A 26788-nucleotide genomic window follows, 5' to 3' on the forward strand; every position below is an offset into this window, starting at 1 on the left:
CTGTGAGAGACAGATGAGTTACGCAGCCTTGAGGAGAAAGGTGTACAGCAGTAAGCTGACTTCAGCTATGGTAGTAACTACAGGCTATCACAGAAATTTGAGCCTTTCTTGTTCTAAAGACAAAATGTGAAGTTAGCTGAGCCAGCAGAAACAGCTGATGGTGAGAGGTAGGTATTTGTGCAAGCTACTTGGTATCACCGTTAGCAGTGCCATAATGCCTCTATGGCATGCTGCCAGGACATGACAAACTGTATAGTGGAGGAGCAACCTGCTCCACTACACATTAGGAATTCAGAATTAGCTTCACACACCTATATGTCTGGTGCATTACTAGAGAGAAAAATCTCCCCTTTCAAATCCCTTTTATATACTTGGAAAAAGATAAAAGTGTCTTAGCTGGTGCAAGGCAGACTATTTGACCAGGACAATGGCAGGTTTTTGAGACATTGGCTAGCAGTGTTTCCTCACTCCTTTAACCTGTCCTTCAAAATAGCGCTAACTGTAGTTTAATCTACAGCTAATTTCACACTGTCATTTTATGGATTGGAGATACCACTTCATGTCATCATTTTGAGCACAACTTAATGCACAGCTGGCAAATACAGAGACCTTTGGTTTGTGCTACATAGCAGATCTGAGCCACACTTGCATCTATAAAATGCTTTAATATAGTGAGAAAAGACCAAACTTTTCTTAAACCACCCTTTATTAAAAAACATAAGCATTTGTAAATATATATAATTATAAAGTACCAAGTGCTTCTTGCTTCCCAATACAGTAGGACTCAGGACTGGCAGGTAACTTTGGTGTCCATCTGTTCCATGTGTTAGGTCCAGGGCTGCAGAACTGACCAGCTAGTTTTGCAAAAGACAGTTAATCTCATTCCTCTGACATGTTCAAACTGATCTTGTTTCACCTCAGCTTCAGACTTCCTTCATCCTGCCTTTGACAAACATCAGTGCTTACTGGTAAGTGCAAGGCTGGAGCTGTAAGAACTAGCAGGATCCCTAGAAGGATGCAGCTAGGTGTTTTACAAAGGGAGGGATTTCTAGCTGATAACGGGGAAGAGAATTCAGGTACTGAGAGAGCTCCTCTGTACAGTGTTCCTCAGGGAAAGTGCATCCTTTGCTTTGGGCCTTTGCATCCTTTGCTTTGCTTTAGCTGGACCGGAAAAGGCCAGTCACAGGTCCAATTTGCATCAAGTTCCCTTAATCATCAAGTACTCAGATCCTCTTGCAAGGTGCATGGTATGAAGCATCACCAAGTCCTATCTATCTTATTTTTCTACCACTGAAATGTTATAAAAAAGTTCTCAGGTTGTACATCTAGACCCAAACACCAAAGCAGCATACTGGACTGCTGTGGAAGTACTGTAAAATGAAAAATCCAGTTGTACCTATTGCAACTGTTAGGGTAACTGAACTCTAGATGGGATCTTTTGTGTCACTACCCATCTCTTCTAACACTGATGAAGAACATCTGTCAGTTGCAGAGAGAAATGGAAGATGCTTGTTGATGTTTCTTACTTGGTCTTCCCCAAAAAGCCCCTTCCCAAAAAAAATCTGCAGAAACTTACAACAGATCCCTGCATTCTCTAAGTGGTCACCTTCTCCTGCCAGCTTCCACCACACCAGGCACTGCTGTGTCATTCCACAAAAAGTGAGCTGCTCTCTCAACGTTCCCCTATAGGAGAGCATGCCTTGGCCTGTGGAGGGTGCACTACCCTAATCTTATACCAGCAGGTTCGTCTTCTTTTGGAAAACCGAAACCGCTGAAATTGCACGAGAGATGGAGAAAATAACAGGAGCCCGAGTAAAACAAGCTTATCCTGAACGTCTCATCATCTGGCAGGGGACGAGAAGGGTGAGGAATGCTGCTGTGTTTAACTTCTGCTGCTTACTGACATTTTCTTTGACATGTGGCACTTCAGGCAGAGCTTTTCTTTTCCAGTTGTAGCAGAGGACAAAGTGGCTCATTGTAACAGACGTGTATTACAGATCACATACCTACACTTCCCTGCTGCAACGGAAGGATGCTCTAGCTCCTACCACCCTTTACTAAGAGGCACAATTAGCTCCAGCCTTAGAGTGGAAGAGTTGTTAGTGCTGTACAAGAACCACAGTCCTTAAACTGGTTTGTGATATGCGTGGCTTGCACTCCTCTCAAAGCTTCACCCCTGATCCAAGTACATGAAAATTAAAAAATGGCTGAATTATGATGCCCCTCTCCTCTGCAACATTTCTTCAGCTTGAATCAAGTCAGCTAAAAATCCCTGTTAACTGCATAGTTGTCCAATTCCACTTTGACCTTTCTGGCAGCATAGCCTTTCTTACAGCCCAGACTCACAAACAAATACAAGATTGAAGGAAGCACAGCAAAGGTGCCCCAGTTACTCTGCTCTAGCCCTTGCTTCCTGTGCAATAGGACCCAGATATCCCCATGTGTCAGCTAAGCGTTAGCAGTCATGGTCCCTGCCCACAGGCCTGCGTCCTTCCATTACTGGGCTCTTGGCATCCCCTTTTTGGCCTGGTTAGGCTTCAGGAACATATGCTGTTGCTGTATCTTCTGTCTTGACCAAAGCACCGCTGTTTGTCTCAGCATGGAGCCGCTTGTAGTCAGTGTTGAAGAAGATGACATAGAAACAAGCCATAGTAGTGCATAGGCCAGCCAGCACCAGTACTGGAGCTGCAAGGAAGATGATACACTTTTAGACAGTGAATTCACAACTCACCATGGGTGCAAAATTCTAAAGGTCAGCTCCTCAGTGACTGCAGAGCCTGGGTGATTTCTTCCCAAGGGCTACCCCCGAGGACAGCATGCAGCTCGCAGTGGGGCAATGCCAGTTTGGTAACAGCCAAACTTTGCCTCATGTAACAGTGGCATAGGAAGAGGATTTGGGTGAAATGTGGAAAGTTTCCAGGTGTCTTGTCCTGCATGACCCCAAAGGTTGGAGGTCTTACACCAGTGCACACAGTATATTTGTGGGACTGTTTGCTTCTATGTATGTGTGCACTTTTATGTGTTGGGCGTGGTGAAAAAAGTTACAAGAAAGACTGAATCAAAACACTTCAGTGTCATAAGAGAACAGGTCCACACAGGTAGTGCTTCTTGTTATATCATCCGAGAGCAAGGTGTAGGAAAGCTTTACTAAGGATAAACTTCAACCAAAGAAAAATTTGTGTTGAAAGAACCTTTTCTGAAGAAAAAAAAAGAGTAAATCTAGAAGAAAGGCTGTGCAACAAGGCCTGGAAGTAGTTATGTGCTCATTCCAGCAGTGTCCCAAATAAATACCTCCAACACCTTTCTCCACAGATGTCCCTGCATGTATAAGACCACAAAGTGAGTAGGAATGGGTACCTAATAATGAGATCCAGCTCTCACCTGATGAGATGGAGAACTGAGGGCTTTCAGACATGAACCAGTCAAACTGCTTTTTGAGGGCAGTTACTGTGAAGCCTTGTCCCCTGCCAGCTAGTGGAGCTCATTCTGGGGAGTTTCTGCTCAGCCACGGAGGATATTTTAGAAAGGTGTTTGCCAGCCTTTGTTTTACAGTGTGTGCCCTGGACTCTGTGTCAATATTACATAAATATGAACCAGTTGAGAGATCAATACCAGGGTTCAGCCTGCAGTGAAAAAATATTCGTGCTCCTGTTCATCTCAATTGCTGTCTCTTCTCCTGACCAGCTATGAAAGGAAGGGAAATGTGGAATAAGTCAGAATAAAGCTGTACTGGCGTGTTACAAACCCAGGCAGCTGTGTGTGCAGAAGCAAGGGAAGTAGTTTTCAGTCAATGCATTTGTAGTCTTGGCCTCCCACACTGCAAGGCAGCACAGGCTGTGCTATGTGGATAGTGTCTTCCTCCCAGAACAGCTGCCTTCTAGTTTGGTGAACCTCAGGTCTCTGCAGGGTGGCTGTAAGAGAAATTTTAACCCAGAGCAAGCAGCAGCATTCATGGCACCTTAGAGGTCTTCCCATTTCAATCTTGCAAGCCTGTTTTAGCAGGAGCAGCAGGAGTGCACCATCAGGTTGAGAAAGGTGGCTAAGAGATACGCTACAATAGGAATCAGTCTTGCAGGCTCCCTCACAGTGAGACCTGGAGGAGGGTGAGGGGTACATGGGGTGCAACCGAGTGTCCAGCATCATTTCCCAAGAACATACTTACTTGTCCAGTCCAGGGCTCCATCCTGGTCAAGGGCGCAGGTGTAGGATGGATCCTCAGAAACACGCATGGTGAGGGCTTGTAGCAGAATCATTAAAACCACACCTTCAATCTGGCTGCAAGGAGAAGCCAACACGTAGTCATGGCAGTTGCCTGGTTCATCAGTGCTGCAGACAAGCCCAGCTTCCCCAGCGGGAAGAAAGTGCGGCCCCTTTCTGGAGCAGGGTCCTTCTAGTGGAGATAGCTACTGCTGGCTTCCTCTGGCCCAGGCACTTGGTTACCTGGCCCTGGCTCACAGGGTGTCCAAGTCAAGCCTTCAGCACACCCCCGGACAAGAGGCCAGTGTGGCACCACCACTATACAATCCCTCTGGAAGCAGGCAGGTGTTGAACTACAGCTGTCACTGGCCAGAGATGTGGAAATACCTCTTAGCGCAGAGTTGAGGATGGAAAGAGTCAGGCTATGACTTCAACCTCTCCCTCATTCATAGCTGGCTGGCAGCAACAACAAAGTCCACAACCAGTGGGAGACAACAGCCTTCAAAGGCAGTGTCTAATGCCCCTCTTTGACTGCTCCCCCCTTGCCATGGTCACGTGCACGGACACCAGAGAGAAGTTCAGCAGGATGGCTAGCACTGATGTCCACGCTCTTCTCCATCTGCAACCACAACCCTCTATGTGTGTGTGTGTGTGTGTTTGTGTTTGAACCCAAGCTCAGCTGCCAATTGGATTTAACCTGCCTGCTTACCTTACAACAAAAATCAGGCCTGTAGACGTGCCCTCTCCCACGGGGTAGGAGCACTCCACAGCCAGCTCCATGGCAATGGGGTAGATGGCAAAGCCGAAGAAACCAAAGAGTGAGCTGGTGACAGCCAGTGTGACAGCCAGATGTCTGAACCGAGAAGCCTGCAGGCAGAAAAGCAACACCAAAGTCTCAGTGTCACCACAGCTGCACAGAAAGTCTCTGAACCCATAACCCGCAGGAATTCCCTAGGGCTCACTGTCCTCACCAGTACCTTCCCTACCTGTTCCTGAAACCTCTTTTACCTCCAACCCTCTAGAGTCAACAACTGGCTACATGATGGAGATTTATCTGTTGAGTTTAAGCAACAGGAGAGAGGATCAGCAGAATTACCTGAAAAGCATTGGTGTGATTGTGTCACTGTGACTTGACTTCTCGGCCGCTAACTTACAAGAGTGTGCTCAGTGTAGCTCCACCATCAAGTGAAACACATACCTTCCTCCCGAGCTGCACGCTGTCCTCGGGGGTAGCCCTTGGGAAGAAATCACCCAGGCTCTGCAGTCACTGAGGAGCTGACCTTTAGAATTTTGCACCCATGGTGAGTTGTGAATTCACTGTCCAAAAGTGTATCATCTTCCTTGCAGCTCCAGTACTGGTGCTGGCTGGCCTATGCACTACTATGGCTTGTTTCTATGTCATCTTCTTCAACACATACCTTCCTCCCAGTGTTTGCATTGGGTTATGAGAATTCACTGGGTTGCTCCAGCTCATTGATAAGGAAAACTATTCCTTACCATGTCAGACTGATGTTTGCAATATTGGAGTTTTGCCACCAAAAAAACCCCACAAAACAAACAAACAAAATACCTGAAACATTCACAAACCTTGGAAATTATTTTAGTGCCTAGAACAGCCTTGTCTGTAACTCTGGAGAAAGGAGCATGCACTTGTGCAGCCAATGCTAGTAAAGTAAAGGCCATAAGTCCTGCAGCCACCATGCTGGTACCTTCTTCCTTAACTATGCAATAAATTCCCACAGAGGAACACAAGGTGTCTCTCCTGGCATGGCTGCAGCAGCTCTGGTCCAGCAAAACCGGTAAAGTCAAGAATTGGAGTTCAAAGCATCAAGTCATTCAGCAGATTTGAATGGGTGTTTTTCATTTTACTACTTTGAACAAGGAGTTCATCAGTGTGGGATGAAGGGGAGGACGGAAAGCTCTGCTTGTTTTTCCTGACACAGTCTCTTGCCTACTCTGTGCTTTACCTGAGCCCAGATGTGCTGACTTGTGTTCAGAGCATCCCCCCAACAAATGCTGGAGTAGTAAAGGGCGAAATGCAAGGTCTTCTTTAGGCACCCTGTCTTACACTGAGAAAGGCATTGCATTTGTCTGTCTCTTCAAAGTCGAGCTAACTTCACTAGGATCTTGGCCTAGGGGGAGGTGTGATCATGCTGTATTAAAAGGCTGGATTTTTCAACATGCAGGAGAAATACCTGAAGAGGGCCTACAAGAAAGCTGGAGAGGGACTTTTTACAAGGTCATGTAATGATAGGAGAAGTGGTAAAGGCTTTAAACTGAAAGAGGGTAGATTTAGATTAGATATAAGAAAGAAATTCTTCACTGTGAGGGTGGTGAGGCACTGGAACAGGTTGCCCAGGGAAGCTGTGGATGCCCCCTCCCTGGAAGTGTTCAAGGCCAGGTTGGATGGGGCGTTGAGCAACCTGGTCTGGTGGGAGGTATCCCTGCTCGTGGCAGGGGGGCTGGAACTCGATGATCTGTAAGATCCCTTCCAATCCAAACAATTCTGTGATTCTATGCACAGCACAAGCCTGTTGGGAAAGCAGAGACCTGCACCAGCCTGGGTCCTCTCCAGTGCTACGAGTCCTGTGCCTCATGCTCAGGTTCCTGCTGCGTGATGGATCCCACTGGCAATGACTATGCTTGAGTGCAGTACTTGCACTCCAGCCCCATGAGTATAAAGTCTGTAGGTTCTGCATTCCTCTCCTGGCTGGATCCAAGTAAACCCCCTTACCTGCATTTCACAGAATCACAGAATCACAGAATAGTAGGGGTTGGAAGGGACCTCTGTGGGTCATCTAGTCCAACCCTCCTGCCGAAGCAGGGTCACCTACAGCAGGCTGCACAGGACCTTGTCCAGGCGGGCCTTGAATATCACCAGAGAAGGAGACTCCACAACCTCCCTGGGCAGCCTGTTCCAGTGCTCCGTCACCCTCAGAGGGAAGTTCTTCCTCATGTTCAGACGGAACTTCCTGTGCCTCAGTTTGTGCCCATTGCCCCTTGTCCTGTCACTGGGTACCACTGAAAAGAGCTTGGCCCCATCCTCCTGACACCCACCCTTCAGATATTTATAAGCATTTATTAGGTCCCCCCGCAGCCTTCTCTTCTTCAGGCTGAACAAGCCCAGCTCCCTCAGCCTCTCCTCGTAGGGGAGATGTTCCAGTCCCCTCATCATCCTTGTAGCCCTCCGCTGGACTCTCTCCAGTAGCTCTTCATCTTTCTTGAACTGGGGAGCCCAGAACTGGACAGAGTACTCCAAATGAGGCCTCACCAGGGCAGTGTAGAGGGGAAGGAGAACCTCCCTCGTCCTACTGGCCACACTCTTCTTGATGCACCCAAAGGATCCCATTGGCTTTCTTGGCAGCCAGGGCACACTGCTGGCTCATGGTTAACCTGTTGTCCATCAGGACACCCAGGTCCCTCTCCGCAGAGCTGCTCTCCAGCAGGTCCACCCCAAGCCTGTACTGGTGCATGGGGTTGTTCCTCCCCAGGTGCAGAACGCTGCATTTGCCTTTGTTGAACCTCATCAGGTTCCTCTCTGCCCAACTTTCCAGCCTATCCAGGTCACGCTGAATGGCAGCGTCTTGTCCTACTCAAGGAACTACTGCATTACTGGGCGCATAACTAGGTCCTTTCTGCTAATCTTACACTCCTGGCAGCCACCACTGTTACAGATAGGTGTTGAGAAAACAACAGCATTCTTGTTCATTTTTGTAAGAGGGATATCTAGCAGTTCCATTTCTATTTGGAAAGAATAGTCTCACGGTGAGTAAACAAACATGATGATCCAATGTAGGGAAGCAAAATTATGCCAATTTATTTACATCTTGAAGCAGTCTGTCTCAGGCTCTGCAGTGACTCTGAAACCCTCAGTAAAGGGTTTTTCTTTAAAACATTCCTAGACCAGAGAGATAATCCCAAAGTATAACACATGGCTTAATAAACACTATGACATCAGATGACCTTGGTTTGAGTTGATGATTTATCATATGACAACAGAACTAAACCCACAGGTATGGTGCAATGCAAAGGAGAACTCACCACTGCGAACACGATGCTGGCAAGTGCGCTCAGACAGAAACAAATCTTGGTGGACTCTATAAAATTCCTTGTCCGGTCGACATACAGGCCCAGCAGGAAAGCACCCAACAAACCACACACTGTGAAAAGTGCACCATTCAGGCCAGCGAATTCCTGGAGGGCAGAAGAACAACAAGATGAGCAACTAGAGAAGTTATGAAAGAGATTTTAAAGTCACTGGCCCATCTGTCTGCTGCTACTGTGTCACCGACTGAGGTAGCATAAGTTTTTTGGCCCATTGCAATAGCTCAGGCCTCCATAGGGCTCTGAGTAACAAATAACGGGGCCCAGGTGCTGCTACAAGTGTGCGGGGACAGCACGATTGCAGGACTCCCAAGGTCTCAACGGACAACAAGTCTCCGCACACCTGGCAAGGGAGGCTGGGAGCACAGCAGCGGCAGTTCCCTGGCACTAAATGCTCCAGGCCAGGCATGAGACTGTTCTTAGCTCCTCCAGGGGCAATCAGGTGCCTCGTCCAAAATGGTGGTAACAGATCCAACTGCCTTGAGGTCAGGTCCTGTTTATAATCATGCTCCTGGCCCTTTTCTTACCAGGGACCAGGGACCTGCATGGGTGGAATGTGTTTCACAAAGCTGGCAGCCCCAAAGCCTATTACATGAGACACAGCATCACCTGGCTGTAGCAAGGAGGTCTAATTAGAGAGGCAGTGATCAGTATTTAGGACAGGGTACATGCTCTATGACTATCTTTCCTTGTTCCACTCCTTCAGGTCTGTAAGAATTCAAATGCAGACACCAGTCCTGAAAGCAGGGAAGCTTTAACAAGTTTGGGTAACATTTCTGGGAGCCTCAGGGGCAGACTGGAAGGAAAGGGTATCTGGAAAAGCTTCTGTGGGCTAAAGGGCCATGGCAAGCCAGTCACACACAGACAAAAGCATCATGCAAGGCTGCAGAGTTTAAAAGGTTTCCAGTTAAAAGCCAATGGACTGCACAAATGTGGCCTGGCTATGGAGCACTGAGCCAGGTACCGGATCTGGGAGTCGACAGGGAGTGGACAGAGACCATGCACGTTGATGTGCATACACAACAGCTGGAGAGGTGTTCTAAGAGGAGCTCCACGGGGATACAAGAAGCAGGACTGAGAGGAAAGGCAGGAACTGGGGCAGCCCCTTGCTACTGCTGGTTTCAGCTGTGCACACGCTGTGCTCAACTGTAAAAGTGGCACCTGGCCAGGGTCATGGGGAGGATGGAGAAACATCCATCACAGTACCTGTGACTTCCTCTGCTGCCCTGGCTTCATGTAAGACTGTGCAAAGAGGAAAAGGTGCTTGCATCAGCCTGCCTTCTTCTTCACTGTAGGGCCTGCCTGGGCCCTGTCCTGCTCTGGGGAAGGTGTCAGAAGGCTGCATAGACATCAGCGCTCTGGAGTGGCTTAGAAAAAACACAATATTCTTTTTCCCTAAAAAGTGTTTGAGGAGTAAAGGTTTTTCACTTGCAAAGGGGAATGTGGCCATGGGCAGTAATGAAAATGCAGATAATCCATTATACTGAGAGATTGACTGTGCTCTGGATTAATGTACTGCTTAATCTATATTAGATAACGTGAGCAAATGAAATATGAGACAGTTCAGCACAATCAACTGTCTTCGTTTTGTTCTGAGTCCTTTATCAGGGAAAATAATTTTGATTTTACCATAGATGATGAGGACAACGAATGGGGAGGAAAGGAGGAAGACTCACATTTGAATATCCCTTTTCACAGAGGATCTGTTCTAGCAGAGCTGAAAAGCAGGTGAACATCCCAATTCCTCCTCCAAAGCACACTGCCAGGATGATGTACGGCTTGTTTCTCAGGAGCTAGAGAAAGAAGTTAATGTATCACTTAAACAGGTCAAGGGGGAAAACAGGCCTGGCTGTGACAATAGACTTGAGGGTCAGTGGCTCTGACCCCTCAGTTGGAAAGGTTGAGAGGGCAACCCCGTGATCATTAGAGGAGTTTGGCTCTCTCCTGTCCATTCAGCCAGAGGACAAATTAAAATGGGAATCATGTAGGGAGGAAGGATCTCTTCAGCGCCCAAATTCTTCCTTCACTTTGCCATGTGCTGTCCTACCTGTTACCACGTCTGCTCAGAAGGCTCAGGTTGTGTGGTCCTCTTGCATGAGACAGGTGTGCCTGTTTGAGCTAGCTGAATAGCAGCCAGCCCATGGCTGAATGGTCAGACAGCATCTCTCACAGCTTTGCTGTGAGCAGCTTCCACTCCCCGAGGAAGGAAGGGATCCTGATCTCCATTAGGGTGCTTTCCATGGCAGGTTTGGTAAAATGGCATTCAGAGACTGCTTTGTCAGCAGATTCCCCAGCATACTCCTGTCTAGCAGGGCTGCATCCCTCACTCCAGCACTGGTTTCTCTGTGTTACAGCACTTACCATTTTGAGCCCCATGAGGAATGGCTGGGAGGTGGAGTTAGTGGCACTGGCCGAAGGAGGCGTTGGAGGAACCTTCTCATGAATCCCCACAGTTGCTAGAGCACAGGCTGTTACTGCTGGGACAGCATAAACACCCAGCTACGCAACACAAAGTAAAGACATGTTACCAGTCCTTCCAGCTCTACTGCCTCCAGGTAAACAAATCAGCTGGACCCAAATCAGCCCAGCTAGCTGATTAAAGCAGTTTTCATTTACCATCAATGGGATGTGCTTTCCTTCAGGAACTAGTGCAGGTGACAGCACATTTGCTAGAAGAATACCCAAAGGATTGGCTGGAAGGAAGTAAAACAGAGAGACACTTTTTTCATGCAAGCAGTCAGAATTATGTGTCCACCTCTACTGTCAGTCAGCACTGCAGCGTGCAGCAGAGCAAGGAGTAAGGACAGAACAAAACATATATAGGGAGAAACCAGGAGGGGAACATCTGCAAAAGTTGACTCTGTGGTCTTATTGTTGCCACATCTGTTCCCTCACCCCCATTAAGTCCGTTCTACAAACCTGTTTCCCTACGACCCCTAACTCCTATGAACTGGGGTTTATCTATAAATTTTCTAATAGTGTGTAGGGTTTAGGAAAGCTGAATCCAACCTGGAATTGAGACTGGTGAGAGATGTGAAGGACAACAACAAAGGATTCCACAAGTACATCTGCAGCAGAAGAACGGTTAGAGAAAATGTGGGCCTGCTGCTGGATGGGACAGGAGACTTGGTGACAAAGAACATGGAAAAGTCCAAGCTATTCAGTGCCTTCTTCACTTCGGTCTTTACTGTAAGACCGGCCTTCAGCCCTGAGACCGGAGGTTGAGTCTGAAGCAAGGAAGATTTACCCTCAGTGGAGGAGGACTAGGTTAGGCAACATTAAGTGGACCAGACACGCACCAGTCCATGGGACTGATGGGGTGCACAAATGAGGGCTGAGGCAGCAGGCTGTTTTCATTGCAAGGTGATTCTTGGTTATCTTTAAAAGGCCATGGCAATTCCAAGAGGCTCCTGAGGACTGCAAGAGAGTGAATGTGACACCTGTCTTCAAGGAGAACAGCAAGGAAAGTCCATGGAACTCCAGGCCTTTCAGTCTCAGTTTGATCCCTGGGAAGGTCATGGAACAACTAATCCTGGACACCACTTCGAGGCACATGAAGGACAACAAGGTGAACAGGAGTAGTCAGCAAAGGAGAAATGGTTAACCAACCTGATAGCTTTGTACGGAGAGATGTCTGGCTGGGTGGATGAGGGGAGAGCAATGGACGTTTTTTATCTCAGCTTTACTAAGGCTGTTGCTACTGTCTCATCCTTGCAGACAAGCTGATGAAGTACTGGCTAGATAAGTGGACAGTGAGATGAACTGAAAGTCAGCTGAACAGCTGGGCCCAGAGGATTATCATCACTGCCATGAAGTCCATCTGGAGGCCATCTGGAGATGATGTGAAACTGAGAGGACTGGCGGACTGAAGAGATGGCTACACTGCCATTCAGAGGAACCTCAATAGGGTGACGAAATGGGCAGAGGGGAACCTGTGAAGTTCAGCAAGAGAAAATATAAGGTTCTGCACTTGGGGAGGAATACCCCAGTCACCAGTACCCACTGGGGCTGACCAGCTGGAGAGCAGCTTTGCAAAGAAGGACCTAGTGTCGGGGGTAGGGGTCCTGGTGAACACAAACTTGACCGTAAGCCAGCAACACGACTTCATGATAAAGGCCACCAGCATCCTGGCCTGCATTAGGCAGAGTGTTGTCAGCGGGAGGTGATCCTTCCCCTATACTCAGCACTAATGAGGCCACATCTGGAGTATTCTGTCCAGTTCTGGGCTCGCCATTGTGAAGGAGACACGGACTTACTGGTCCAGCAAAGGGCCAAAAAGATGATCAAGGGACTGGAGATTCTGTCATGTGAGGAGAGACTGAGAGAGCTGGGACTGATCAGCATGGAGAAGCTGCTGGAAAGCAGTTTTGCCGAGAAGGACATGGGGTCTTGGTGGACTGCAAGTTGACCACGAGCCAGCACTGCACTCTTGCAGAAAGGTGTCCAACAGCATTCTGGGCTGCATTAGGAAAAGCATTGCCAGCAGGTGGAAGGTGGTGATTCTTCCCCTCTACTCAGCCCTGGTGACAAAACATCCCGAGTAACGAATCCAGTGCTGGGCTCCTCAATACACGAAATTATGCAGTTAATGGGGCAAGTCCAGTGAAGGACCAAAGACATGATTAAGGGACCAGAGCATCTGTCACACATAAAGAGGCTGGACTGTTCAGCCTGGGGAAAAGAACCTTGATCACAGGCTGTAAAGAAGAGGGAATCAGACTTTTCTCAATGGTGCCCAGTGGCAGGAAGAGGCAATGGGCAAAAACGGTAACACAGGAAACTCTGTCTGAATATAAACTTTTTTACTGTGACAGTGGTTGAACAGCGAAGCAAGTTGCTCATTTAAGTTGCAACACCTCCATCCTTCGAGACAGTCAAAACCTGACTAGACACAACCCTGGGCAACCTGATCTAGCCAATGCTGCTTGAGGAGGGGTTTGGACGAGATGATCCCAAGAGGTGCCTTCCAACCTTGTCTGTTCTATGGTTCTGCTGAGGCATCATTAATAGTGCTATAGCACACAACAACCGTAGCACTTCTGCTCTGTACTTCAGAAAGTACTAGCTTATGATCCTGGTGAAATGTTATCTGCTTCTAAATGCATGGACACAATTAAACAACAGTTTCCAAGGAGATGGATTAAAGCTTTTCTGTTGGGGCAAAAACTACTGTCACATGTTTCCCTGAACTACTGCAATGCTGAAGCAGTTCCAGGTGTGGGTGAGGGGTGGAAATGTGAGTTTTGGGCTAAATTTGAAAAGACTGAGACTATTTGAGTAATTACAGGGTTTCAGCTGCCTTCTTTCCCTGTAAAGAGAAATGGTATGAGCCTAGACTAAGAATGGAAAGGATATCACTGGAGTTAATCAACTGTACATTATGGTCCAGGGGTCCTGGTGGATTAGCTTACAGTACTCTGCAATGGGGCTGTATGTTTTGTGGACAGTGATTCTGATGCACTACAACTCTGCAGGGTACAAAGAATGACGTGCCAACAGACCACAGTAAATGAAGAATCCCATGGATGAAGCAGAGGCCACTTCAGTGGACTCAGACGAGTCTTTCTTCTCCTGACGTAGGAGAATTTCTCATGTTCTTCACAGGGGATCAGTTCTTGGCCCTCTACTGCTGCTCTGTGAGTAAGTCTCTGCAAGTGATGGGGAGGACTGAGATACAGTAAATACTCAAGAGCACAACTGAGTCGTAGTGATTTCAGCTGCTCAGCAGGATCCTGTGTGCAAGGTCCATTTTTGTCTGCCCACAGGCATGTGGAAGCCTACCCAGAGGCACTAACAGGAGCTGTGGGTATACTGGCAGGAGGCGATAGGGCTAGTTTCTGTGTGTAGCACTGACACCAACAGTACCACAATACTGAGGGCTGCGCTGGCATTAGCACAGGAAATGGGTATTGATAAATCAGATCAAGCAGAGAGAAAAAACTCATGTGAGCAACAGGCAGACATGGAGACATCTGCGAAGAGGCAAAGCGAAATGTGCCTGTAAAGTGACTGGGTTGGAGTCATTCAGTCTTTCTAGACAAAAGAGAGAAGAGGTGACTCCATCCATAACTACCTAACAAACAGGTGCAACAAGACTGAGTAGCTGGTGGACAAGGAGCATAAAGATGAGAAGTAACATGTAGACATCTGCCAGTGAGGTAATTAACCACTGGAGTAAATGACTGGGTCTGGGGATATCCTGATTTTGTACAGCAGACAGTAATGCATGTAACCAGACATTATTAATGGAAGCCCTCTACACAGCAATGCAAGTGCGGCAGCATGTAATAGTCACAGCCCATTCAGTCCTCACGCTATTATCTCAACAAGCCACACACTGAACAGCTTCAGGACTTGGGTTTCCACTGTTCCTTGTGCTTCAGTGTTATTCTTTCCCATAGTTATATCCGTTTGGTCCTGTAAGGACTGAGGACATGATATGACAGAAATGCTCTTTGGCCGCTCTCTGGCTTAAAAAGAGCAAGTTGTCTGCAGACCGGGGTCGTTCAGGGCAGTGAAGGACCAAGTGCCCAGTGGTCCCTGTAGTCTCTGGTAGTACTTGTATCGCACCACACTAACAACAGAGCTTCTTCTCCAGCATAGAGGGTGAAGGTCTGTCTCAGCTCTTGGAAACAAGGTAAGCCATCAGATCCATCCTATTCTAGGGAAGGTAGTGCAAAAAGAATTTATTTGTTCTGATACCACAAATCCATTCTTGCTAAAGCAATCAAAAAAGGAATGAGATCACAGCAAGCGTATCTGGCGCCTTCCCTGCAGTTCCCCAGCTTCCAGGCACTTTGCAAGGCAGATGTGGTTTCTGTGTGGGTAGTCCTGCTGCATCTAGCATCTCCAACATGTTTGTGTGGCCAGCTGAGTATTTTATCTGTGTGTGCATACATACCAATTGGGAACACATGCTCAGACTTGCTAGTGGATGAAGTCGTGGACAAAATTGCTGCAGCAGCCTTACCTCTATCTGAATTACATCTATCTGGTTACAGAATTTGGTACTGACATCACATGTAATTTGGACACCTTCCTAACAAGCTGCAGAATTAAGGCCATTACAGACTTTAGATTTAGTAACACTGAGGGCTGTTCTCAACCTCCATGACATTTAGGCAAAGATGATCACCTCGTCACGGCAGAGAGGAAGAAGGTTGGGAGCTTGGGTGGCTTATTTTGAACTTTGCACCTGGAGGTGGCTAAGGCCCACTTCTTGCTCCCCAGCATGGACATGCTTGCCTGTCTTGTGGGGCCTTGAAGGTACAGGTTTATTGCACATGGGTATAAGACTTTTGGGCAGAGCTGTATTTGCAGGGCCAAATGGCTACAGTACAGAGAGTTTCCTCTGTCTGCTGCCTCTGAAAGGCAAACAGATGCTAGCAAGTTCTGGGAGGCAGCAATATTACTTTTAAGGTATCACTTACACATTGATGCGATCATATTTGCTGTCGCTCTCTGGTGGTCTGGGAACCATAGAGCTGCCAGTTTTGTTGGTGAAAAGATGATAAGTGGCTGTGCCAGTGCACAGAGGCATTGCCCAACAAACAGGTACCAGTAACTCTGGGAACCCAAGCTCAGGAACTTCAGGACACTGAACATCCGGACGATGCTACCTGTCATGTTCAGCCACGAGCTCAGGATCACCTGCAGCAAGCAGAAACAGCCAGGGGTTGTGTGCTGAAGCCTGAAGAGCAGAACTTAACGGAAGAGGGTAACATGAGCAGGGTCTCGCATGCACGACATGAGACACTGAGGTGTTAGTAATCACTGCATGGAAAGTTGCCTGCAGACCACCCTCACCCCTTTGGGTCACTGCAGGACGCTCCTAATGCAACGGTAAGTGAATTAATCACCTGTCTCCTTAGGGATCAAGCTGGCTGTCCTGACCCCACGTGAGAACTAGACCACAATGTAGTTTATACAAGAGAGCAGATACTGTCACGGAATTAATGAGAAATCCAAAGTTCGCTAATTACACTCTGGAAGTTTGCACCATCACCCATACTTTGCTGTGACAATCCAAAGATCACAGTAAAGAGTCATCCAGCATACGTGTCCTGCTAATGCTCTTCTATACCACTAGCATGCTAGTGTTTCAGTCCCACATTCCAGAACGCTCTTGCTTCTGGGAAGACTGTGTGGACATCCCAAGCTGGCTCAGCACAGACCAAGCTCTGAGCTGACAGGGCTCCCTTGCTTGCACCCTGCCTTGCTGCTCCTTAAACTGCCCTGCAAACAAAATAAAAAAAGTGCTAACACTTTTCCATAGCAAACCTTACCCAATTACAGCAAGGTCTTCACAGTCAGCTCACAGAATCTGTCGCTGGCAGTTGGCTAAGACAACAAAAACTGAAACAGGAATAGGCAAGTAGGGATGCAACATTATATTCTGGCTTTTCCCACTGCTGCCCACCTCAGAGGCGATGTGACAGCTATTACTGAACCAGTACAGAGCTTTCAGCATGCTCATCCTCTGCAGCATTTGGCAACACTCCCATTCACAGTATGCATGCTAGTGCTTTGTGCAGCTAAACCCACAGGGATGTCACCACTGCCATGTCTGGGTGAAATGTCCTGAGGGAAACAGAGCAGTTCAACTCACAGCACATCTGAGCCCCACGCTGTCAAGAACCCATGTTGCCACCAGACCGAATGGGATTGAGATGAGGAGGTACACTATTGAGAGCCAGTTGACCATCTCCAGGGAAATGTGGAAGTAGACAGCTGTCTTATCAGCCACAGGAGCAAATGTCAGCCACAACTGCAAAATAGAGAGCAAAAATGAGTAAGCATGAACACTCCACCAGAACAGAAATTCAGCACCCCCAAAATGAGTTGTGAAGGGGCTTGCTATCTTAGTCTCTCCTTGAAACTCGGTTTTTAAGGCTAGTAATAAAATTCAAATGCCCAGTGTCTGCAGTTACTCATGCTAGGACTATTTTACCACTGATATCATCACTATCTTGGCCCAGAGCACCCCATCTGTTTCACTACCTCATCCCCAATCCCTTAGTCCTGCTGCTGCGAGCTGGCTGAAGCAGAAGTCAGTACCTTCTTCTGTCTGCAGGTTAAACATGTTGGCCCCTGATGCACTTGCTTACCTGATGTAAACCACAAGCAATCCTTCTATGTCAGCATAAACAAAACAGAAGCTGCCATCTCCTCTCTGCAACAGAGAGCCTCTGAAACTCAGCTTGGTTGGTAACCTCTGGATGTGGCTTTGTAAGAACAACTTTGCTATGTGGCAGCCAAGGGAGACATTATTCCATGCTGTTCTGTACACACTCGCGGTTAGGAAAGGGCTTACAAATTTGCACTATTCAATGTATCAGAACACATAACAGGAAAACACAAGAAGTACATTAATAACTATCCATCTTTTCCCTTCAGTGCCATATCTGAAAATACTTCCCTAGACTTTTTAGGCACTGGTTTCATAAGATTGCTCTCTGCTTCTGGTTTCTTCTGCGAAAGACAAGGCCTGCTTTGATCCTCAAATCAGGTCCTGAGATCACACCCACAAGAAAGAAATGAGGGTACTACACCAAATTTAAGGATGTTTCTGTGGATTCTTTGTGAAGATGCCCTCTCTGGTGCTTTTCAAAAAAACTGGCCTAACCCAAGAATAAGTTTCAATAATGTGGATGTAAGCTACTCCACTGCCAGAAAATGATCTTGCCACTGCTGAATACTCCAGACGATAAAGTTTGCAGAATATGAACAAAAACTTTAGCTATAGCTTCCTGCAGAAGAACTACAGCCACTGTCTCTTTCCAGGTACCCCTCTCTGCCATCAAAAGCTTCCTCTTCACAGTCTGCATCCTGCAGACAGCATCAGCTGTGGCATTAATGTGCAACTGTAAAAGGGCTTGGGTAACCTCAGAGTAAGGTGCGTCCCTACACTCTGCTACTTGTTATTTCCAGTGTTCCTATTTTCTTACACACTACAGACCATAAAAACTACCGCACTAAATGGAAGCAGCAGGGGAGATGCGTTTTTCTTCTCTCTTAGTGTCACTCTGTGAGAATAGCCACATGCAAATCACTGTTTAGCTAAGCTTTTCTTCTAGCAGGGATGCAATAAGTAAATGGCAGTAACAGAGAAGCTTTATCTGTGTCCTAACAAGGACCCCTAGCATCAGCTTCTTGCTCTTCTCTGAAAGCAGCTGACATGCCAGATCTCCTACATTCAGCACAAAGCTCACATTGAGGTGCTGGGCTCAGACACACCCATGTGGGATCAGTCAGAGGTCTGGCAGAGGGTGGATTTGGTGTTTACTTAGCTTCTGCAATCAGGTGGATGAAGATGCTGGGTGCTGAAGGAAATTGTACTTTTGTCTGACAACAAAGAGGCTATTCCAGGTCACTGGGAGACTTGCAGCAGACTTCTAATAAAATGAGCTTTTTAAAAATTCCTTGAAATCATATGTACTAGTGGAATGATCTTGACTCAGGAAGAAATTTCACCCACCTTTGTTTTACCAGAACTGATCTCTATCAGACTGGGATAAGAATTTAAATGTTTAATGCTCATGTAACTGTTTAAATGCTACAAGCATCATTAGTTTGATTACAGGATGCCAAACTGCTGCTAAAGAAAACCCAGCTGTGTGTTTCCAGCAACAGTACTTCTCAGTTCCTCACTGCCCTCCAAATGGGGGTGGTGGTGATGAAACACTGCACCAGGAAACAATGTAATTAAAGAGATGATATATTTTGTAAGCCAGCTTCAGGTAGATTTTCTCCCCTTCTGTTGCTCCACACAAGACCCTCACTCATCCATGACATCATTAGGAGAATGATGCCACAAGGCAAAGCACAGCATTTTGTGTTCAGTGACTGTATACACCCAGGCAAGCTGGGATCAAGCACTCTGGCATGTTTCCATTATACCTTGTAAAGCCATCCCTTACTGAAAACCAAGCATTTGTGCTGCCCGGTATTTCTCTGCTCAGCAAGATGTCCAGTTGTAGTGTATTTGTGTGAAAGCACAGAAGGTGGGAAGTCACAGCCTGTCCAAGCCTGAGTTTGCTCTTCAAAATAGGAAGTGGGTTTCTTCATGGGTCTGGAGAGTAAAAGTATGTTTCTGGTTCCATTCAGGCAGGGGTTGTTTACCATGTGATGCTCACAGAAATTAAGAACTAGGTAATGGAGCTCAAGGTGCAGCTGTGGTCAACGTAGTTGCCAAACACCCCTGGAACAAAGTGATTGCACTGTGGGGTTTTGCCAACACAGGGAAATTGCCACGTTAAGCAAGTGAGTATGCCACCGTTCGCTTTTGGTTTTCCCAGATACGATGATTTCATCCACAGCAGTTAGCAAGCTCTTCTGCTGGGAGCTAGAGCCCTTATCCCACATGTTGTTTCTGAAATTCTGCAATGCCAAGGCTAGTACCTACGCAGGGACTGCCCTGATACACATACCCTCAGGCAGAACAGGGTGAGGATGGTGCAGTTATTTCCTGGTGAGGTCTAAGCCCTGTAACCTCTAAAGACACACAATAGAGACTGAGAGAGGTTCCTCTCTCCTCCACTCCCCAAGGGCCACTTGTCTTAACTCCTCTTTGGCACACCAAGAACAATATCAAAGCTCCTCACTGTGGATCACTGTGACAGATGCAGAAGAAGAGATAATGTGTGGGGTTATAGGATGCCAGCCCCCAAAAGCAGTTGCTGCTAGGACAAATACAGGAAGGAGAAACAGACAGAAAACTCTGTCCTCACAGGGCTGTCTACACACTTACTCAGTCCCTGCACAAGCCTCACTTTGTGAAAACACGCCCTTGTGGTCTGGTCAAGCTGCACTCAGCTCCATTGCCCGTGCAGCCACACAGACTTAGAGCCTCAGTGCGAGGTGCAGAAGGCATCAAGGGGAGTCTGCGTTACACACTACGCTGCTACGTCCATGTCCACATGCGCTCCTCTGAAGGCAGCTCAATGGATCTCACAGCAGCAGAACCGAGAGTCCAGCCCCTTGTCAATGTCTCTTCCCGACTTGTAATGTTGACAAGCAATTTCCATTCACATACTATGCCCTACATCCCTTCCGAGCCCTGTCAGGGCTACAATTAACCAAAACCTTTTAGCAAACTTTGAAAAAATTCCCAGCTTGGCACCCCACAGATCAGAAATGCCTTCTCTCTGAGGCTCCAAATGTACCCAGCTCGGAGACCCACACCCTGACTTGCTCAACAACTACCTTGTGCAGTCCCCACAGCAGAATACAGCTCGGCTACTTAACGAGTTGGAGTGGATGACGTTGGAGGTCAACAGAAGCCCAGTCTCTGGGCCATGGCATAATTGGGTCAAGTCATTTACACAGAAGCCCACATAGAGCCACTCAAGCACAGGGACTCTTACCTTTTAACACCAAACAACCACAATGGGTTTGTGAGCCCAACCCGATAATACTTGTCAAAATTCACTTCCCAGCATTACCTCACAGATTTTGTATTATTTGTTCTCAGATGACAGCCCCTACTGTTGTATAATCTAATCATTAATATCATTAATATCGTTAATATCATTGGTCATGGTCACTCATGTTGTAGACCATAGTAGTTGATCTTTGGCATTTGGGATGGACTTATGCCTTCCTTCAGATATCCACCTAGCAGGATGTTGAAATAGCCGCTGTAATAACGTACACCATTTCTTCTCCAAATGCAGGAATTGTAAGTCTCGCACTCTTCTCCCCTGAGCTCAAGCCTTAGAAGCATGTTCATCTCACTGCGATTTCTGAGTTCAGACAGCATAAAGCTCCAGTGCCTGCTAGTCTGGGCAGGAAGCTGAATCTCAGCACATGCTTTTCCCTGTAAAAACTTGTGCTGGACACAGTAAACATGGCAACTGATGAAGAGTATAGAAGGTCCCCTGAAGAACTGCGAGCTTGTGCTGGCTTGCACTGGACTACAGCTGCAGCTCCCACTGCTTTCAGCACGCAGCTGGCTGGCTGGGTACCCATGTCACATCACAGGGAGAAAAGGCAAAAAATCTTTTCCACGCAGAGTCTAATTTATCTCCTTAATCACAGGAGAGCCCCCTCCACACCTTCTTTAACAATGGAGTGTGTGGGACCACCAGGGAGAGCAAGTGCACTGAAACTCAAAACATCTGACTGGTACTGATGTTAGAAGGGTACTGGCTCCGCTTTCAGCTCTCCCTTCCTCTGCTTTTTTCTTCTAGCTGACATTTTGTTTTCTCTTCTCCTGCACCTCCCAGAGACTGCCTGCTCCCTTCCCCATTAATTGCAGCCTGCTTGGGCACTCCTGTAACCAAGAACAGATTACAGCTGTTCTCATCCTGCCTCCATTTCTGATCTTCTTTGTTGCTCTTTCTGATACCCCTGTAAACACTTAGCTGATTCCCAGATGTGCATCCAGCCCTCTTCCTCTCAGAATCAGCCCAAACCCTCTAGTTTTCTTCCTGCTCTCATTCCCCTTCTACCTCCTTCTCCAGGTTCAGTTCTTCTACCCTACTGCCTTTACTGTTTACACTCCCACACAGACTCTTCAGGACCTATTTCGCCTGCAGGACCCAGTTCCCATCCACCCATTCCAAGGGAGTCCATCATTAGTCCTCTCTCCCACTTCTGCCGGAAGTTACTGGTGGACCGTGAGCCACAAATTCTGTCTGCAATGGTAGCCAGGTGACGGCTGAAGGAAGGACTCTCTACAGACTCCACACTTTCATAAGCAACAGGGGTGAGCTGCAGCAGGCAGCATATAAATAAACACAGCCCCAGGATTTTTGGAGCTCAAAGAGCAGTAATGATGCATCAATGCATCACATGTACAGCCAGACACAGCCTTGCCAGAGCAGGACCAAAAATGTTTTTCATGAAAGGCAAGCTGTTAACCAACATCTACCCCTCTCCCAACAAATCAGGATTCTAAAAGTGAAAAGCAAAATCATTTCCAGAATGGCAAACGCATGCAGTCAGGCAGAGTGGAAATTAAGCCATTTTTCCATGTTGATGGTGGTATCAGCTAGCAAAGGCTGCCATACGGAGTGCTCTGGCATTCTGTACAGCTGTGCACAGTGTAGCAATGCCCCTGTAATACTTTTTATGTACAGCTTAAAAAGGAGGAGCCAAAGGGGATGACTTATATGAAACAAGACCTTCTGCTTTGTAACAGGCACAGCTCGCCAATCCCCACTCAGGCACTGCCTGCAGCAGCTCTCCCCGGTCAGAGCTTGCTTTCCCCCATGCACCCAGACACTGCTTTGAAGGTGATGTAGAACGTCTTTCTGAGGCACACAGGCTGCCTCCTCCTCCCCTGGGTCTGGGCAATGGAGCCCCTACACCAGACTCCTCATCTTCAAGGTCAAAAGGGCCACCCAGTCTGGAAGCAAACAGCCCCCGGCCTCAACTGAAGGTACCTGTGCTGACACAGCAGCCTAGGAAGTGAGGACAGCGGCGTGACCTTCAGAAAGGTCAGATCCCTGCCTAGATGTCACTTCTTGCCTCCACACGGCTGGGAAGGACTAGCAGGACCCAACAGCTGGGCAGCAGCAGCTGTGTGTGCATGCGTATCTACAGGGGTGCTGCTGGAGCAGACGGGCGCGGGCAAGGAGCGTGCGCACCCAGCCCTGGAGCATGGCAGTCTTCACTTGTGCAGCTCTCCCTCCTCTCCCAAGTACACTCAGCAGTGGTGGAAGTCTGCCAGGCTGGTGAGTCAGGAACCACCCAGCCAAGCGTGAGCCAGCTCCGACTCTCTGCTCCCTTCCTCCTTCGCCAGCTTGCTCATGCTGACAGGCACAGAACAGGGCAGGAAATGCTCTCGGTTTCATTCTTCTGTGCATTTCCCTGGCCTCAGCACCAAGTCAAGAAAAAGTTCCTCCTGTGAAACACAACATTCCCACCTGTTCAGCTTTGCAGGGAGGAGGCAACAAGGAAGGAGGCATTTGCCTCAGCATTTTACTGCTACAGCACCTATCAGCACACCATGAATGGTCTTTAACATTAAGTCTTCAGATTAAAGAACCCACACACTCAAAATTGCAGAAACAGTTTCACAAAACAAGTCTGGATAGCAACTACCGGCATAGTTCGGTCACCCCTCACCAGGAATGTTGCAAGAGACAGCTGGGGAGCAACCATCTCGGCTTAGCTGTGGTCAGAACAGCCTCTCTGCCCAGACCTTCAGGCAGCAAGTGAACTACACTGATGCCTTAAGATAATGCAAAGATTTCTTACACTACAATGTCAGCTAGGAATTTCCAGAATAGCTATACTTAGGAAATGAGAACCAACCCCTGGTAAGACAGTATCCGCTTTCTACAGTAGGGAGGGACAGAGGCTTTTAAACTCAGGTCTGTAATAGAGATTCAAGTAAGGGACTATTCATCATTGGTGTAAAAGCCTCCCTTAAAGCGTATTTACCCCTCTGTGCTCTGGTTAAAGACAGGATTTCACGCAATGATGTGAAGCAGGAGGAAGTAGGGAAGAGTGCCCTTTTCATCACCTGCTCTGGGCTGGCTTTGCTCAATCACAATCCTAAAACAGCCTGAACTAAGAAACATTTTTTTCTCAGCATTCCCTTCCCGCTTGACCGAGCGTGCTTTCCTGCAGTTAAGTGGCTCCTGTCTTGTCGTCCTGATGCTGACGGTCTCGCCCTCTCAGGATTGTCTCCTGTCTGCCACTTTTAGTGACACTGGAGGCCACTAATAGAAAGCTCCACATGTGCAGTGGGGAATACAAGGCATCGTTCTGGAAGCTTGGTCCAGCACATGAGGTGATCTGTTCTTTCCAAGTCAGACAATTCAAAAATCACGTGTCCTTACCGTAAGCATTTTGCAGGTAGCCTGACATGGGAGTACACGGAAAAAAAGTGCTGCATGCAACATCTGCACAGGAATTGAGGACACATCTTAACTTGCAAGGCAATTTTCACACCACAGAACAAGCAAATTAATCTTTCCATCTGGAACTTTTAAACGGCAACCAACCACTTTGATTTCATGGCCTTTCAACCACTCCCTCCATTTTAATGTGATTTTTATCACGAATGTTTAGGAGAAACTTTAGCACCAGGAAACGTTTGGTTACATCTTTGTAAGCCAGCATACTTGCCATTCCAGACCTTTGCAGTGGCTTAGAAACAGTATTTCCACCCTAGGACATTCATTAAATACCCAGTTTTGAAGTGGTGAATTTCTGGCTTAAGTTCATACTGTGGGATGATAATACTATGGACAGTCAGGAAGCTGGCAAGCAACCGAGCAGACAGACAACAGTACAGTCTTTCAGGGCTGCAAAGTTTTCAGCAATGTGGCTCGGGACATAGTTGTACTTGCGGATGCATTGAAAGGACCTTTTTAAGTAACACTCCAGTTTCATTTTTAAGGTTTCAGCAAAGTCAGCCTGACCAGACGACCTGGAAGGGTTTTGTACAGCTTCCTTCACCCATTCTGTCACTGTCCACTTCTAGCAGGGTGGGTTTTTTCTTGCCACGTAATGTCCTTGTGCTGTGCCAATTGAACTGCAAGCAAGCAGTGCGGCTTCACATTCCTCTTCTGCAGGAAGGACACTTCTTTACACTCTTAAAGGATACAGTGATTTTCCCTTAAGAAAGCATTCATTTTTTGTTTTCGATATACAGCCAAATCCTCACCATGTTTTTTCCATTTCTCTCGCATCATGGAATACCTACTCTTCCTTCTTTCCACGCATTTAAATGTTTGCAGGTTGCAGTGCCTGGCCTTGGCTGCCAGACAGGCTTGCATTCGCAGCATGGTAATCCTCAAGCACCTAAGTATTTCTACATCAGTCTGATAATTATCAACATTGTCCTCAACGACTTGGTGAGCAAAGATTTGGGCTTCCATCTCGCACACTAGGACTTGCTCAGGGAAAACTTTATGTGTTTATCTTGGTAATTACTGAACTTAGTTTTAATCTGTTCAACAGGTGGAGGGTATGATCTGGCATCGCTTTTTTCCAGGTCTGTCAGAATAAAGTACCCGTAGGCATCAAGAAGTTCAGGTACCAGTGTGTCTGGCGCAGAGTAACACCTGTACTGTTCTGCGGGTGCAACAAGGAAACCTGCTTGCTCCTTTCCCTGACCAGACACATCTGCTGTCACCGGCCAGCGGCCGGGCAGAGCTAACTGCTGCTCCTCCACACGAGGGGTTTCAACATCGTTCCCCTGCTCCGAGGTTTCAAACGCGTGACCCTCACAGATGCCGAATTCTTTCTCCTCCTCCCCTCGGCCTACGAAGCGGCTCCGGCAGCAGTTTCAGCGGTGCCCCGGAATACATTTCGCTCGGTCCCAGCCTGGCTTGACGCCGCGGTCACACCCCCGCTCCTGCCCCCCGCCACCACCGCCCCTCCGTGCCCCGGGCCCCGCCAGTCGCAGGGCAGGTGCTGGCAGGCCCAGGTCGCAACCAGAGACACGGAGTCCAGAAGGAAAAGGCGCCAGTTCGGTGCCCGCGGCACGGCCGGGCCGGGCTCCCCGCGCCGCGCGGGTACCACGGCGTCCCGGCGCTCCGCGGGCGCGGGGCCGGGTCTGAGACCGCGCACCGGGGCGGGCCCTGCAGGCTGCCGCCTGCTGTGAGGACGGGACAAGCAGCGGCGGCTCGGGCTCGGGCTCGGGCTCGGGTGGGCCCTGCCAGCCTGCCAGCCCACCGCCCCGCCTCCCCGGCTGCCCGCGCCGCCTGCGCTCCCCGGGCTGCCCGCGGGGGGTGGAGCCGGGCGGCCGGCGGGTGCGGTCCCGGGTTCCCGGGTGCGGGTCCGGCGCCGCGCCGCACTCACCATGGCGTTGGAGCAGTTGAGCAGGCAGACGGCGGCCAGCAGGAACCACCGCCGCCGGTAGGTCCTGAACCGGGCCAGCCGCCCCGGGCCGCGCTCCCCCAGCAGGCTGGCCGCTTCGCCGCCCTCCATCGCCGCGCCGCTCCGATCAGCGTGGACCGGCACGGCTCGATCGGCCCCGCCCCGCCCCGCCCCCGGCCCAGCCACCGCCCGCGCCCGGAACCGCACGGCCCAGCCCGGCCCGCAGCGTGGGGCAGCGATGCGGGCACGCCCTGCAGAGCCGCCCCGAGCCCAGCGACAGCCTTTCCCCGCGGGTGCGGGGCCCGGCCCGGAGGCGGCTGCCGCTGCCCCGGGGAGCCGGGTTCGCCCTGTCCCGCTCGGCGGAGGGGAGGAGCGCGGTGCTCCGAGAGGGGGCTGCCAGGACCCTCGGGAGAGGAAGCTCCTCTCTCTTCGCCCGTGTGTCGTGGGAACAACTACCGCGACAGCGACAACCTCTCTGGCGCCCGCCGGTCGCTCCGCGTTACCGGTAGCTCGGTAGCTTCGGCGGCCAGGATGCTGGTGGCAGGAGGAGGGAGAAGCCTCGTGCGAGCAGCCCTGCCCCAGGGCGATCACTCGCTGGAGCAGAAAAAGGGCTAGAGGAGAATGAAGGGAGGATGCTGAGACCCACAGGGATCTGTCAGCCACGGGACATGGTTTGGTTATGGTTTTATGTGACTGGTTGTGCTGGAGA

The 26788-nt window shown here is 48.8% G+C and overlaps 1 protein-coding gene across 1 annotated transcript; it reads right to left on the reverse strand.

Annotated features, from left to right (window-relative positions):
* Window positions 1-708: 708 nt before the first annotated feature.
* On the reverse strand, window positions 709-26206 carry SLC49A3 (solute carrier family 49 member 3). The gene is made up of 10 exons (XM_075410644.1): window positions 26062-26206; window positions 16910-17068; window positions 15732-15951; window positions 10918-10994; window positions 10663-10800; window positions 9978-10094; window positions 8239-8391; window positions 4907-5064; window positions 4163-4275; window positions 709-2685 (listed from the first exon to the last, which is right to left on the reverse strand). The coding sequence occupies exons 1-10, from the start codon at window positions 26188-26190 to the stop codon at window positions 2531-2533; spliced, it is 1419 nt and encodes a 472-aa protein (XP_075266759.1). The 5' UTR covers window positions 26191-26206; the 3' UTR covers window positions 709-2530.
* Window positions 26207-26788: the final 582 nt, after the last annotated feature.

This window comes from Opisthocomus hoazin, chromosome Z, assembly GCF_030867145.1.
Source record: "Opisthocomus hoazin isolate bOpiHoa1 chromosome Z, bOpiHoa1.hap1, whole genome shotgun sequence".
Taxonomy (NCBI): Eukaryota; Metazoa; Chordata; class Aves; order Opisthocomiformes; family Opisthocomidae; genus Opisthocomus; species Opisthocomus hoazin.